The 16,965-nt window shown below is 34.5% G+C and overlaps 1 protein-coding gene across 1 annotated transcript in view; it reads right to left on the reverse strand.

The window, feature by feature from the left end:
• PIK3CA (phosphatidylinositol-4,5-bisphosphate 3-kinase catalytic subunit alpha) overlaps positions 1-16,965 on the reverse strand; it is a 111,725-nt gene that overhangs the window by 23,288 nt on the left and 71,472 nt on the right. The window contains exons 2-7 of the mRNA XM_029214176.1: positions 10,936-11,363; positions 10,195-10,404; positions 6,984-7,234; positions 5,014-5,259; positions 4,206-4,291; positions 175-280 (exon numbers count right to left, since the gene is read on the reverse strand). Coding sequence (XP_029070009.1) covers positions 175-280; positions 4,206-4,291; positions 5,014-5,259; positions 6,984-7,234; positions 10,195-10,404; positions 10,936-11,287 — 1,251 coding nt within the window. The 5' untranslated portion in view covers positions 11,288-11,363. The remainder of the gene's footprint in view (positions 1-174; positions 281-4,205; positions 4,292-5,013; positions 5,260-6,983; positions 7,235-10,194; positions 10,405-10,935; positions 11,364-16,965) is intronic.

Here is a 16,965-nt window from a genome sequence, read left to right on the forward strand (position 1 = left end):
AATAAATTCTGGAAGCTCTATCAAGCTATTCTTCTTTAAATAAATATATTATTTTAAAATGCTTATTAATTTTTTAAACAAAGAAAAATAATATCCATTTCTTGAAAAAATTCAATCAGCAGTATAATTAGGAGTTTTTAGAGGTGAATGATTGTTCCTTTTGAAATACTTTACCTCTTTAGCACCCTTTCGGCCTTTAACAGAACAAATAGAAAGGCAAAGTCGAGCAGCACGAGGAAGATCAGGAATGTATATATCGTAATTCAGCCATTCATTCCACCTATGAAAAATTAAGAAAAAAATAATTTACCAAAAAAGACTTTTTCTAGAGTATATAAATGACTCCTACAAATCATCAAGAAAAAGATAAATCAAATGAAAACCAAGCCAGAGATTGACTGGAACAAAGACTTCACAAGGTCATATTTAAATGGCTAATACACATGAAAAAGTAGCCAATATCAGGACTTCCCTGGTGGTCCAGTGGTAAAGAATCTGCCTTACAATGCAGGGGACTCGGGTTTGAACCCTGGTCAGGGAACTAAGATCCCACATGCCGCAGGGCAACTAAGCCCGCGGCCACAACTACTGAGCTCACGTGCCCTGGAGCCTGCGCACCACAGCTAGAGAAGAGAAAACCCTCACGACACAACTAGAGAGAAGCCTGCGGGCTACAACTAAGACCTGACGCAGCCAAAAATAAATAAATAAATAAATAAATGTTTAAAAAAAAGAAAGTAGTCAATATGTCATTCAAAAAATGCAAAATAAAAGATATCACTATAAAAAAGAATGGCTAAAACTATAAAGACTGATGATACTAAGGGGTGGTAAGGAGGTGCAGTAACAGGAAATCTCATACATGCTAGGGGAGGTGTAATTTGTACAACCAATTTGGAAAGCATAATCTATTAAAACTGAACCATGACTCAGCTCCACCTCTAGGTATAAAACCACAGAAATGTATGCATTTTTGCACAGAATGTTAATAGAATTATTTACAGTATCCCCAAACTTCAAAAAAATTCAAATGACCAACAGTAGAATAAATGGTAGTATATTCATATAATGGCACACTATATATCAATAGAAATGAACACCAGTTATTTACAATATGGATGAAATCTTACAAACATAATATTGAGTGTAAGAAGCTAGACACAAAAGAATATCTACTCCTTCAGTCCATTTATATAAAATTCAGGAATAACCAAAACTAACCAATAGTGTTAGAAATCAAGATAGTAGTTATCTTTGGGGAGGAGAGAAGATTAATGGATTGGGAAGTAGTGTGAGGAGGGGTTTTTGGAATGCTGGTAAATGTTCTAATTCTTGACCAGCACAGTGGCTATATAGGTATTATCACCTTGTGATAATTCACTGAACTGTGCAATTATGATTTATGCATTTGTGCTATATTTCAGTAAAAATAAAAAACAAATTAGCTTATAGAAGAGGCAAAGAGAAAAGGGAAACTAAGTAAGATAAAATTAGATTTCCTATTATGATTAAAATTATATTTAATTACTTTTATATATGATGTAGTTTCATCCAGAAGAGCCCATTAATTTAAATAAGTCAGTATGTAAATAAAATAAAGGATACGTAAGGAGAAAGTATGTAAATTTTAGAGTAATTAACTACTTCACAAGAGGTAATAAAACTTGACATTCATAATAAGGAAAGCATAAGAAGCTCCTACAACAAGTGATGATAAAAATTATTCAAATTTTTATGATAAATTCCCTTCAATTTATTGGATGTTACATGCAAAATTATGTCTATATTTGGTAAACATACTGGTAAAGAGCGAAGTATAATAAGTAGTAGTTTTTTTTTTTTAATTAAAATCATTATAGTAATGGCTAAAAGCTTGGACTCAGAAGTCAGACTACCTGGAGTAAAGTCTTGTTTCTACTATTTTACTATATGTGTAACCCTCGCTTTGTGTAACCCTCGCTTTGTTTGTTTTTTCATGTGTGAAATGGGACTAATAATAGTACCTACTCTCAGAGAGTTGTTTTGAAGATTAAATGAGATAACATAAGTAAAGCACTTAGAACAGCAACTGGTCCATGTTAAAAGCTCAAGTGCTAGATATTAACTTGGAAAACTTTTCAAATGGCTTCTTTATAATTCTGTTCTGTTTTCTGATTATAAATAAAACAAGACTTAATTAACAAAACAGTATAAGAATTCTACTTTTAATTAGTCAGACTAAGTTATAAAGCCATCAGTAAAATAAGTTCTATTTATTCTAGTATCTTTGCTTGAGTGTGGGCAAAGATAAAAAGAAATATATTGTCCTTTTATACAGAGAAGACATTTAAAATGCGGGAACTTAGCTAGAAGGAAATCGAAAGGGAAAGGAGACAACAAATGCAGGGAAAAGAAATACTGTGAGATTTGATAAGTCCACAGTAATTCAAGAAAAATTAGAAGATGTATCTCAAATGTACCTAGTACTTTGTACTACTCTGAAATTTTTAGAATTGCTCATAATTAGTGAGAAATTTTCTACACACTTTCTAAGAGAACTGTGTCTTATTAATGTAGTTCAGTATTATGCTAACCGAATAAAGCATGTTCCTTTCACACACACACCCCACCCATACCCAATTAAGTTCTTTATTCTGGCAATGGTTTTATATATATATTCCAAATTGATTTTGACATTGGGAGATAACTGGTACATTTATAAGAAATTTATTTAGCATATAGAAAGAACAGATTTAGAACAATCACTTAATCTCAGTAAGAATTTTTAAGATTCTATCTTTCTAATAACTTAATACACTTTTACCTCTGATCTTTTCTGTAAATGCAGAAAAGTTTTAAAATTTACTTAAATCTTTATACTACTACCACAGGGATTTTACCTTACAGATATTCTTAAAGGAAAGACAATAAAATATAAGTCCTTTATGAATAGCTATTTTAAGATATTAAAATTTTGACAGTTTAATCTTATATTATTAAATAAATTTACCATTTATTTTTCTAAAGCCTGTTTATTCTTGGTACTTGAAAGAACTAGGATAAATCTATCCAACATTATTTTGGGGTCTTTGCTTGGGGCTTGCTGAATTCCTTAGATTGTTGGTTTTATAGTTTTCACCAAATTTGGAAAATTTTGGCTATAATTTCCTCAAATATTGTTTTTCTGCTCCTTGCACAACCACCCACCTAACCTGTGACAGATATGCTGTGTGAGTGGGAAATAAACATTTGTTGTTCTAACAAAAAATTCAGAAGATTCTGGTGTGGTCTGTTGCCACAGCATAACTTCTACCCCGAATGATGTATTGATAGTTTCTGACCTATGATGGTTCAGGCGGGGCGGGGAACTATTTCCCTTCCTCCTGGTAGAGAAGGCTACCATCTCTTTGAACTTTACGTAGGCTCTCTCACCTCTATCAATTTAATTACAACACCATAACTTTTTCTTGACTCTCCTAGAACTCAGTCTGAATTGATTATGAAATTTACTTCTGGAAGATCCACTAGTTAGCTCTATTGCTAGTCTAAAAAATCCATCTTTAACATTTAATTCCAATTTGAGTTCTCTTAAAATATTACTATTAATTTCAAGAATAAACTTTTATCCCCAAATGATTCTATACAGAGAAGCAAAGAAATGGCAGGATGTCAAGCTGTTGAATTATACTACCTATTTCTTCATTTTATCTAGGCAGTAATCATTTAAAAATGTTCCCAATAACACCCGCTCCCACTAAGAAACTGGTTTGTTCCCCAAGATTCTTTATTTGAATGTCATAAATATGTATTCTTGGGAGTACTGTAAAGAAAACTGCCTCAGAGTAGTCCAGCTCTAAAGTTGTTTGCCAAGTCTCACTTCTTAATGGAAATGCAAATGGAGATAAAAAAGGAATAAAATGCTAGGTTTATGGATCTAATGTAAGGAATAATCAGCACAAAACTATAACCACATTCTGTTCTCTCCTTGACACAATGAGAAGAGAGGATCAGAAAAACCCTTCCGATAACGTTTTAGGGAGAATCAATAAAGTGATCCTGTGATTGATACTCATTAGACGGAATGTCCTCATGTTCTATATGTAAATGTCTGGTAATTATATATGACTTGTATAAAACTAATGATGTAAACTATACTACTTTTATTTATTATACTGCTAAACACTAATATGACTTTTGGAAATATAAACTCATATATACTTCCTTACCTGGGATTGGAACAAGGTACTCTTTGAGTGTTCACATTATCACATAAGGGTTCTCCTCCATGGTAGATACCTGTTCGAACATAGATCTAAGGAAAATAAAAAGTTATGTGTATACACATACATATATATATATATATGTATATATACACATGCACACATACATACTAGACCAGACCAATATTAAACATTATCAAAACAATGTAACTGATATGAATGAGAGAATCAACTAAAGTTTCTGTTCAGATGTAGCTTCTCTGTTCTCTTTTTCTTCACATGTATAGTAAATTAATACTGATGCAGATTCTTCACCAAAATGTACTGCTGCCTTCAGGCGGACATTACACTATTAAAAATCAAGATAGGCCCACAATCCCTTTAGGGCAGGTATGTAATTCAGAGTTTTTCATATTTTAGAAAGATAAATTGGTACATATACTAAATATTACTTAGTACTCTTAGCAGTTAAAGCAGCACTCCGTAAAGAAATTAATATTTCTGCAATAAAACATTTGGATATTTACACTAAGTGGGATAAATAAAGACTGTAAAAAACCTCGCTTCAGGTTAGGTCAGGTTTTCCTGCCAAATGAATTCTGTAAAAGTTTGGTTTTAAGAGCTTAGAATTATGGGTATTAGAATTATTAGAATTAGGGATATTAGAATTACAGAAAATGATTATAAGCTGAGGTAGATGTTTTGTAGCCAGCTGAAAACATACTGTAGGTCAACAGATTATTATATACTTCAATAAAAAAGATTTATATAAAATAATTTATATACAATAATAAACATCAACACTTGACCTTACCTTGTCAATGTCTCGAATATTCACATTCACATAGGTTGCACAAAGAATTTTTATTCTAAGTGCACTATTTATAACCCAAAGGGATTTTGTAGATGTTTCTCCATTCATATATGGTGTAGCTGTGGAGATGCGTCTGGAATAAGATGGCATTGTAAAACAGTCCATTGGCAGTTGAGAGTAGAGGCTTTCTTTAGCCATCAGCATCAAATTGGGCATCCTCCCAAGCATTATACAGCTTCTTATATACTGTAAGAGATTAAGGTGGGAGGAGAGAAGGCATTTCTTGTAAGGTTTTTCATTTTAAAGGCAACATATAAGAGTACTATGAGAATTTACATACTAATCTGCAAAGGTAATTAAAAAATCAAACATTATAGACACATTTCTTAGCAGTTGCTATATTTATAACATTTAAAAAACTAACATTTGGGAGTTAGGTTTTAGCACAGATAAACCAAACACATCTTGGAATATAAATTGTATAAAAGAAAAGAAAAACAAAGGTCAGCTTTTTAGACTGTAGTTCTACCTTTAACTGGAAGGAAAAAGAAAGAAAAGAAAAAAGGAATTAAAAATAAGGATAAGAAGATACTCATTATGAAAACACTAGATATTAGAATTACAGAAAAGAACTAAAAGCTGAGGTAGATGTTTTCTAGCCAACTGAAAACATACGGCAGGTGCTTGTTAAAGGAAAAGCAACATCATTTAGGAAGCCTCTGCCATTCAATCTATTAAGTCATACTGATGTCAAATCCAAGTGCTGCTGCCCACTTGTTCTTCTGTCCCAACATTTCTTGAGAAATATTTGTTTTGTTAAAAAAAAAAACAGAACAAAAAAACCCAAAAGCCACAAAGAGAGGAGACTAATAAAATTATGGAATATGTTTTAAAAAATATTAAAATGCATTGGTTTGAACTCTGAAATGGTAGTTAGGATAGATTTTCAAGCAACTGTACACATATTACAAAAACCTATTTTCTTACCCATAAGCCCTACTATACTGTAAGCAACCTAAAAGCCAGAACCATGTCTTGCTTGGTATTGTAAATCAGCACTTGACATATGCTTGGTACAAATACAGTTGCTTCTTATAGGTATTTATTTAATGAATAGAAATAGAGAGTAGGGAAGTATTTATAGTACACCTTAATTAACTATAGATCATGGATTTTTTGAAATGTTTATTTTCATTCCTTCTAGTGCCACTGCTTGGGAGGGGATAAAAATCATTAAATACCCCATATTTGGGGATTAGTATAACTGCCAACTTTTTTTTTTTTTGACAAAGAACACATTTACCTTATTGCTTACACTGCCTATTCAAATGAACACAACAAACCCTTTTTAAAAAAAGTAAGGCACATGAAAAGCCTTTTGGGCAAGTTCCATGTTATTTAAAATTCCTATTGGCTATAAAAGTATTTCCACTATAGAACTGGACCTATCCAGAAAAGCACACGATGCATTTTTTGCATGTAGAATACCTGAAGCATTATTATATCTTACCTCATGGCACAATTAAACAGTCACCAAATCAAATGTTTGTATCTGAATAATGATATAACTATTGTTACAATTGTAAAACATTAATCAGCTTACCCATATATGTAGTCAGGTCCCCAAATATTAATTATATAAAATCTAAAAGAATAGCATCTGTCATCTCAAATTCATCAGTCTCTCAAATTAAATATAGTGTAAAAAATAAACTTATTAATCTATTTACTAATATTAATTATTTAATTTTGGGAATTCCCTGGCAGTCCAGCGGTTAGGACTTGGCACTTTCACTGCTGGAGTGCGGGTTCAGTCCCTGATGGGGGAACTAAGATCCCGTAAGCTGTGCAGCACAGCCAAAAAAAATTTGTTTTTAATTTTCAAAAACTATGTCCTAAATACAGATACCAGTTCCCAATGTGATTACCTTTTAAATTTAAAAGTAAGATCTTTGAAACTTGTTACTCACCTTATACTGACTCAGAGGATATTTTTCTAGGAAGTATTCGTCACATCCACACACTTTTAAAATATACTTGCCCTGATATTCTAAAACACAGAGTTTTAGTTGTTCAGATGATAGCAACATACTTCGAGTTTTCTTCCTGATTGCTTCAGCAATTACTTGTTCTGGCACACAGTCATGGTTGATTTTCAGAGTATACTTCTGCTTGTCATTATTTGGAGAAACTATTACCCAAATCACCACTATTATTTGCCCTATAATAGGAAAATAATATTAGATGCAGTCACCACATATATTTCATTTTTCAAGAGACAAATTTCCAAAAGTATGCACTAACCATAATGACTTACAATCAACCTTAATTAAATACAGGTAAATATCAGGTAGAACGACCAAATCTTCATATCTGATAGGGCTGCCAAACCATGCCCAAACCTCATGTTTTAAGGCAAGCACACAAAACTGTGACTACTGTGTGTCTCAATTACCTGAGACCAAGCTAATTTCCATTCTAAACTACATGACATACTTCACAGATACAACCCCTGTGAAGAGTGACTCATGATGGCATCAAAGGTTCAATAGTACCTTAAGTGGAAGAGTTTCTGGGAACTGTGGGAAAGAATCATGGAGACTTAAAGAAAGATGCTGAATCAGAATGAGAGAAAAGATGGGGGAGGAAGGGGAAAAAAATAAATTTTCTATTTTTTTTCCTTTTAAGAAGAATAATTAAGCTTTAAGCTGGGGGACCAAAAAAAAAAATAATGAAAATGAAAAGATTAAAACTATGTTAGAGTGGTGTAGGTATCCAGAGTAAAATTCTTTCAAACTTTCTATATGTTGGAAATATTTCATAAATAGTGGGGAAAAATAAAAAGAGCATTCCATTTTAAAAAGTACGCTAAAGTAGAAATGAATTTTTAAAAAATTTCTTTATTTTCTTTATTTATTTTTGGCTGCGTTGTGTCTTTGCTCTGTGCGCAGGCTTTCTCTAGTTGCGGCGAGTGGGGGCCACTCTTCGTTGCGGTGCGCGGGCCTCTCACTGCAGTGGCCCCTCTCATGGAGCACAGACTCCAGGCACACAGGCTTCAGCACTTGCAGCCCGTGGGGCTCAGCAGTTGTGGCCTGTGGGCTCCAGAGCGCAGGCTCAGCAGTTGTGGCACGTGGGCCCAGCCACTCTGCAGCATGTGGGATCTTCCCAGACCAGGGCTTGAACCCGTGTCTCCTGCATTGGCAGGCGGATTCTCAACCACTGCACCACCAAGGAAGCCCAGAAATGAACTTTTAATGAAGACCTTATGTTATATAAGCATTAAACTACTTTGAAAAATATGTCTAAAATAGTAATAAGATGTCTTAATTTATTCTACTGAGAGAATATTATATTTAATAGTGTATTAAGTTAACCTATTCTATAACTTTCAATTAAAAACTTCACTTTGTTATTCTGAAAAATACAAATATTTATCTGACACAATGATATTTTCATTTCTAAAACAATTAGTTTATATATTCTCATGTACACTTAATTCTAGAAATTGATATATTGTCAAAAGTCGACTTATATATTATCACTCACTATGATCAGAGTTAAATACTGCATCTAACATTAAGATTAGGAAATTTACTTTTTCTTTGCATATAGTAAGAATGTGTGACGTTTCCCCAAAATTTCATAAAATATTTCTATTTATACTTATTTTTATTTGTAAAAAGATAATCAGCTATAATTCTGTAACAGTGAATTTCAAACTCAATGCTTTTTTTGCTTTCAGTTTTATTCTGAGATAAACAATTCACCAAGGGATCAGCACCATATGGACACATTCATTCAATCAATCACTACTTACTGCACGCAAGTTGTGTACCTGAAAAAAAAGACAACCCTCAGAATGGGAGAAAATATTTGCAAATGAATCAACGGACAAAGGATTAATCTCCAAAATATACAAACAGCTCATGTAGCTCAATATCAAAAAAGCAAACAACCCAATCTAAAAATGGGTGTAAGACCTAAATAGACATTTTACCAAAGAAGACATACAGATGGCCAAGAGGCACATGAAAAGATGCTCAACATCACTAATTATTAGAGAAATGCAAATCAAAACTACAATGAGGTATCACCTCACACCGGTTAGAATGGGCATCATCAGAAAATCAACAAACAATAAATGCTGGAGAGGGTGTGGAGAAAAGGGAATCCTCTTGCACTGTTGATACAGCTACTATGGAGAACAGTATGGAGGTTCCTTAAAAATCTAACCCAGCAATCCCACTACTGGGCATATACCCAGAGAAAACAATAATTCAAAAAGACACACGTGCCCCAATGTTCATAGCAGCACTATTTACAATAACCAGGTCATGGAAGCAACCTAAATGTCCATCGACAGACAAATGGATAAAGAAGATGTGGTATATATATACAATGGAATATTACTCAGCCATAAAAAGGAATGAAATTGGGTCATTTGTAGAGACCTGGATGGACCTAGAGACTGTCATACAGGGTGAAGTAAGTCAGAAAGAGAAAAACAAATATTGTATATTAATGCATATATGCAGAATCTAGAAAAATGGTACCGAAGAACCAGTTTGCAAGGCAGAAATAGAGACACAGATGTAGAGAACAAATATATGGACGCCAAGGGGGGAAAGTGGGGGATGAGGGTGGGATGAACTGGGAGATTGGGATTGACATATATACACTAATATGTATAACATAGATAACTAATAAGAACCTGCTGTATAGCACAGGGAACTCCACTTTGCTGTACAGCACAAACTAACACAACATTGTAAAACAACTATACCCCAATAAAAAACAAATAATAAATTCAATTATAAAGAAAATACATCACACAAAGTATTACACATTTCATGAGGACACACACAAATAAAATAATTCAAGATTTAAAAAAAAAAAGTTGTGTACTTGGCACTCAGCTATATCTTGTCAGTAAAGCATTCCCTGCCTTCAAGAAGCTTATCATCTAGCTAGGATAAAAAGACTACAGGGATTCCCTGGTGGCGCAGTGGTTGAGAGTCCGCCTGCCCAAGCAGGGGACATGGGTTCGTGCCCTGGTCCGGGAGGATCCCACATGCCGCGGAGCAGCTGGGCCCCCCCAAAAAAAAGACTGTACAAAGATATACGCACAGATAAAAGTTTTCACTACAGTGACCAATTATGGTAGATTTACAATTTTCTTACCTTTATCCAATTTATTATATATGTGCTTTGGCAGTTCTGGTGAAGATTCTACATTTGGAGGATAGACATACATTGCTCTACTATGCGGTGAATTGAGATCCCTAAGATCCACAGCTTCTTTACAAACATTGAGAATATTTCTTCGGAAGTCCTGTACTTCTGGATCTTTAACCATATCGAATTCACACACTGGCATGCCAATAGCAAAACCTTAAAAAAATTATATAGAGAATATAACATTCTGTTAAACACACAGTAAGACCATGTTTATTGTAAATAGGGAACTTGGTAGATATGGAAGATCACAATAAAGAAGTTTCTCTTTGTTAATAAAATTTTTGATGAATACATATAGTAAGAATTGACAAGATCGCAAATACTTTTAATATATAAAATATGATCTGTTCGGCAATTTGGAGCAAAGGTAGCAAAATTATTCATATCAATTATTTTTTAAAAGACAAAACAAAACTGGGATATAACAAATATAAATCATCCCTACAAATGATACTTCTTAAAGAAAACTTTACAGAATAATACCAAGGTGTTAAAAACAGTTCCTCAGCCTAACAGTCAAAAAAACTTTAGATTTGTAATGATTTTTATTTTGAAATCTATTTAAGATTACAAAGGTAATTAACCAGTTCAGACAAAATATTTTACTAATGAGAAAATAGTTAAGCTTCATAGTTATTTGCATTTAGAATAGAATGACAAGGCCATTTCAAAATTTTATCATACCAATTTCTCGATTGAGGATCTTTTCTTCACGGTTGCCTACTGGTTCAATTACTTTTAAAAAGGGTTGAAAAAGCCGAAGGTCACAAAGTCGTCTTGTTTCATCAAAAAATTCTTCCCTTTCTGCTTCTTGGGTAACACTTACGAAAATGTAAGAAGATTCATCTTGAAGAAGTTGATGGAGAGGGTATTTTCTCGCTTCTTTAAATAGTTCATGCTTTATAGTTATTAATGTAGCCTCACGGAGGCATTCTAAAGTCACTATCATCCCATTTGGTAGTAAACATTCTACTAGGATTCTTGGGGGCATCAAGTGGATGCCCCACAGTTCACCTGATGATGGTCTTGGAGGCATTGTTCTGATCCTTTACAAGTTTTACATATAAAAGTACTTTAAGGAATTAGATGCGTGGCTGTCCCAAAGCAGAAATCTAAACCAAAGAAAGAAAACATATATTAAAAGAGAAACAACCATCAAAGAATACATTTATGGTATTACTAAATGCAAAAATTCATTTTCTGTAGTTTGAAATGATTAGGGTAAGTAATTACAATTCATCTTAGATTGTTGCTCCTAATTAGGCTAGAAGAACTGATTCCAAAGCAGAAATTAGAAAAAAAATCACTTGTATTTAATAAATTCATTCAATAAAAAAAGTTTTATTTGAATGGACTTTTAAAGTCAGTTCTTAACAAGACAGAGCTGGGGCTATGGAGAGAATAAATAGTAAGTTGCAACTGAAACCAAAATTCCCGTAATATATCATTCTTTTCTATTTTATGGAGCAACAGAATTTGGGCTGGAAAGGCTCTTTTAGATCATGGGTGCATTGTTTTTATTTTACAGATGAGTAAAGTAAAGGCTAGAGAAGTCAAATCCTTTTGCTTTTACACCCCTACTTCCACCCTGTGGTAACTAGAATTTACATAGCTTAGTCTTTTTTTCTTTCTTAAGAAAAGAAAGAAAAATCATTGTAATTTCCTTTTTTGTATTGATTATTGTCTAAGTGATATCTTAGACCATATCTAAGTTTTTTGTTTTGTTTTGGTTTTTTTCGGTACGCGGCCCTCTCACTGTTGTGCCCTCTCCCGTTGCAGAGCACAGGTTCTGGACGCGCAGGTTCAGTGGCTATGGCTCACGGGCCCAGCCGCTCCGCGGCATGTGGGATCCTCCCGGACCGGGGCACGAACTGGTGTCCCCTGCATCGGCAGGTGGACTCCCAACCACTGCGCCACCAGGGAAGCCCTAAGTATTTTAAGTATAATTAAATTTACTTAAGTATAAAGCTTAAGTATAATAAGCTTTTAAGTATAATTTAGTTATATATTCACTATAATGTAAAGTGTCATCAATGCATTTTCCTTGAGATATGATGATGAATTTGCAATGATCCATCCCTTTTATCAAATAACCCAGTCCTAATACTTCTGATTGAAATGAACTGATCTACATATCCAATGACTCTTTTTGTCAGTATTAACGTTCCAACAAACTGTGTTAAGCACTTATATTATTTGGAAAAATATTAAGTATTATTACAATCTGAAGCCCTCATTTATTTTAGATGTCAACAACCTTAGGGGTTCCTTTGGAAGATACTGTCAAAACCCACAAAACAAAATTTTATTTCTTGCTGTTTATATTTTCTTTTATTCAGTAAGCTAAACTGTAAAGATATAAGAAAAAATAAGGTGTGAGATATCAAGAAAATAAAGAAGAAATAAAAGTTAAGCAAGAGGAATGAATCAAAAAAGAGCCCAGATAACTTACGTATTCAATTACTCTATCAGGCACTGTAGACAATAGCTATAAATGACACTTTGTTTATTCACCAAAAATGTATTGATGTTGTCCCCAGGACCATGTTAGGTGCTGGGAATATGATGATAAGTAATACAGGCATGGCCCTTGCCCTCACAAGACAAAATCAAGAGTGTGAAGGTTATGTGTATATGGGTGTGGGGTAATAAATTCACAGGTACAAAACAGAAAAAAAATGTTCTCATGAAGTGCCAGGTGCTATAAAAGCACACAGAGTGGTCACCTAACTTAATGGAAGTTGGAGTGGGAAAGTTTTCCATAGGAGGTAACATATAAACTAAATTCTTTAGGGATAAGCTAGAGCTGAACAAACACAGTGAGAAAGAGGTGAGGAGCACGATATATCTAATCCAGAAACCTATCTCTGACTCCTTTATGTCATGCTCGCCAACAGCTAATCCATCAACCAATTCTGTTAATTCTATATCCTGAATCTCTTAGTACCTTGGGTCGGGCCACTACTATTTCTTGTCTGGACCACTGCAAAGGCCTAAATGGTCTTACTACATCTACATTTGCCCCCTACAATCCATCTTTCTCCTCACAGCCACTGCAACCTAGAGAGAACAATAGAACCTATTTTGATCAGACATTTCTGCTGTACCCATTCTCAGTTGCAAACAAGTGTTTATGGTATGCTTCAGAGTTATAACATATGAAGGAGGTGAGGAGTGGAAATAGGAGAAATTTCAAGCCCTCTCCCTACCTCTGGAAATACAGAAATCAATTGAAAGACAATAAGGAATAAAAAATTATTTTTTAATACCTGAAAATATTTTCTTCAAATTTATAAAAGGGACTCACTGAAGTTATAGGATTTAAAATATAATTATCCTATTTTCTATACTTTTAAAAGAAAATTCATTGGCTAGCAAAAAGACCAGATGGATCAATCTGAGTGCATAATTATAAACTGAATTAAGCTAAGCTTTTTAAAAACATACAAAAAAATTTGAAGAATGCAAGGGAAAATGCCAAATGACTACTTTTAAATGATGATCTGCCTGCACAAAAAAGTTCAAACAAAAACAAAACCAAACCACAAACCACACTAAAACAGCAGCTGTGTTTATAGTTTTCTTTGTTGAATGGCACTAACTGATCTATGTTACGGAATCATGCGGGCAACTATTTTATATATAATAAATAACAACCCCCAGAGTCCCATATGTTTCCTAAGAATTAGCAAAAGAGAAGTCTAGTACAACAGGAGATCACTGATTCTAATCCTTATTCTACTATAGTATATTTATGGGCAATTAACAACTAGTAAATACTCAAGACATGCCCTTCTCATTAAGAGAATAAATGCAATCACAGCTATAAAACACTTGGCGATCCTGGAAGGCAGGCACTGGTCGACACTCTGGTAGTACTATACAGAAGAGAGAGGAAGCTAACTTTATTTGTCGTCTTCTGCCAGGCCTTATTCTGTTCAAACCATTACCTCAGAGCTCACAAGAACAGAAGTGTAGAAGAGGCACATGGAGCTAACACTTAGTATTTAGTATGCATCTTGCACTTATGCAGGCAATAACCCTTTTGGTGTAGGTAATAACCATTTTACATACGAGAAAACCGAAGGTCAGAGAAGTAAAGTTATTCGCCACCAGTAAATGTTAGATACGGATTTTGAATCCAGGTCTAGATGATTTCAAAGTGTACATTATAACCATGCTGCTATTTGGGCTTCAGTTATGGCAGGAATATTCACTGGTGGTAAATAAGAGAATGGGCTCTGAAGTTACACTGGATTCACATTCTGTCTGCCTTAGTTAATAGTTGTATGGCCTTGAGCAGTTTAATTCATCTCACGGCACCTTATATCACTCCCCACCCCTGCCGCCCACTGCCCCAATTTGTTATGTTGGGATAATGGCATATACTTCATCAGACTGTGGTATTAGATGAGGTAATATATGAAAAACATGTAAGCAAAGAGACTGGCACACTGTAAGCACTCAAAAATGTTAAATATTATTAATAAACCTGTTAAGTATACCCATATTATCTTTTCAAGCTATTATGAATTATTCAGGACTAGCATCAGTTAGGGATGGGAAAAAGGGGCTTGGGTTCTTTTACAGAGGGAAGCAAGTAAATAAGGAGCTTCAGCTTCATAAAGCAGCACCAGTGTCAAGTGCTGAAACTTGAAGGTAGCACTGGTATTGCAAGGCTCACAGATGAGTTTAGAATGTGGCTCAGATGCTGGTACTTTTGCAGCTGCTTCTAGTTCCCCAAACCCCTAGTATCCCCATTTAATTGGTACAGCTATTTATGGCTTAGGTGTGAGGAATCCTCCTTTTTGGAGAAATACTTGCTTGTGCCAGGTTCTAGGTTAAATAGTATGAAAACAATGGTAAATAGATGCTTTCTCTTTGGTTGTTTAGTTTACTGGGGAAAGACAAGACACAGGAACAACTTTAACAATGGAAAATTGTTATAAGACAGAATATGAACTTTGGAAAAGTCACAGGAAATCTCCAACTGCCTGAGGAGGCTAGGGAAGGCATCACAGAGGTAAAGTCTGAGTATTACAGATTAGTAGGGATTTTGCAGAGAAGAGGTGGCTTGGACATGGGAGAGCTAGACGAGGAGGGTGTTTTAGATTGCCACAAGAGTATGTGTGCAAAGTCACAGACCATGAAAGAATGCACCTTTTACCAGCAATACAAGCTGTTTTTATTACTTGAGTATGAAGTGCATGAGAATAGGTAGGATATGTGATAAAGAAGGAGGGGTGAGAGGTAGGCAGGGGCCAGAAAGGTGAGCAGACTCCATTTTAAGGAGTTTGAATTTTATATAGTACACTCTAAGTAAAACGGAGTCTCTGAAGTATTTTGAACACAAGAATGACATGACATTTTTTTCATGATTTTTAAATTCAGATTTCTTAAAAAAATTGTTTTTAAATATAGGATATAACCAAATAAACATTAAACCAAGGTATAAAAACTTAATTTTCTCAATTTCCCAAATTTGGAGGAAAATCCCTAAAGTTAAGAAATCAGAGTATGTAATGTTTTAAATAAATGGTCTTTACACTACAGAAAAAATTAAATGTTGATAAAAAAGGTGGAATTATCCAAACTTATGGGCATAACCTATTTACAAAGAAAAACTTATTTGAAAAGCAGTAGAGGGGGATAAATCACTCTAAGATTAATATTTAAAATATGAATCTATGCAATTTGGAGGTCTGAGGTGACAAAAATGTATTTGCTAAAAAGAAAACACTTTAAGAGTCAAGGAACTACTCTATTGGGCTTTGGAGTTCAGAATGCCAAGACTAAATAGTCACATACTGACAAATCACAATTATTCAGAACTGTTAGGAAATAAATTGGTTTTGCTTATCCTAATTTTTTTTAATTTTATTTATTTATTTATTTATTTTTGGCTGTGTTGGGTCTTCGTTTCTGTGCGTGGACTTTCTGTAGTTGCGGCCACCCTTCATCGCGGTGCGCAGGCCTCTCACTGTCGCGGCCTCTCTTGTTGCGGAGCACAAGCTCCAGACGCGCAGGCTTAGCAGTTGTGGCTCACGGGCCTAGTTGCTCCGCGGCACGTGGGATCCTCCCAGACCAGGGCTCGAACCCGTGTCCCCTGCATTGGCAGGCAGATTCTCAACCACTGCGCCACCAGGGAAGCCCTATCCTAATTTTTAAATATATCTAATAATGAGTTATTTCAACTGGGGCAGTTCTGTCTTCCTAAAAGAGTATGTATAAATATATTTCACAACTTACCCTTTTCTTGATGAATTACAGTCCTCATTATAAAATGAACTACTGTGCTATACGAAAATACAAGATAGCAAAGCTTTTCAGTATTACTGAGGAGTCTGAGGGTATTTCTGACTCTAAAACCAATGACCCCAGGGTGGAGACTGATTTAAAAACGCTCTCATCCCCTGGTTTTCTAGCAGTCAATGGTCACTTCTCAGCTGTGGCCAGACTGCCTTATGAGAGTAGCCTCCTGTTCTTCTGTTATTCATTTCTACTCAGCATCCACATTTGGCCATCGTTTTCTAACAGTCTATTAGCTAAAGGCCAACAGACCAAATGATGATATGAGAACCTCTGCTTTATGAGGTTAGAACAAAACATGTAACAGATAACTTGCTGATCAGGGACTTCTGTTTACTTCCTTGTTCTGGTATTAAAATTACTGTTAAAAATTACTGTGCTTGGGCAGGAGGCACTGAAAGTCTT

Source organism: Monodon monoceros, unplaced genomic scaffold, assembly GCF_005190385.1.
Source record: "Monodon monoceros isolate NGI ecotype Baffin Bay Population unplaced genomic scaffold, NGI_Narwhal_1 Super_Scaffold_11, whole genome shotgun sequence".
In the NCBI taxonomy this organism is placed as follows: domain Eukaryota; kingdom Metazoa; phylum Chordata; class Mammalia; order Artiodactyla; family Monodontidae; genus Monodon; species Monodon monoceros.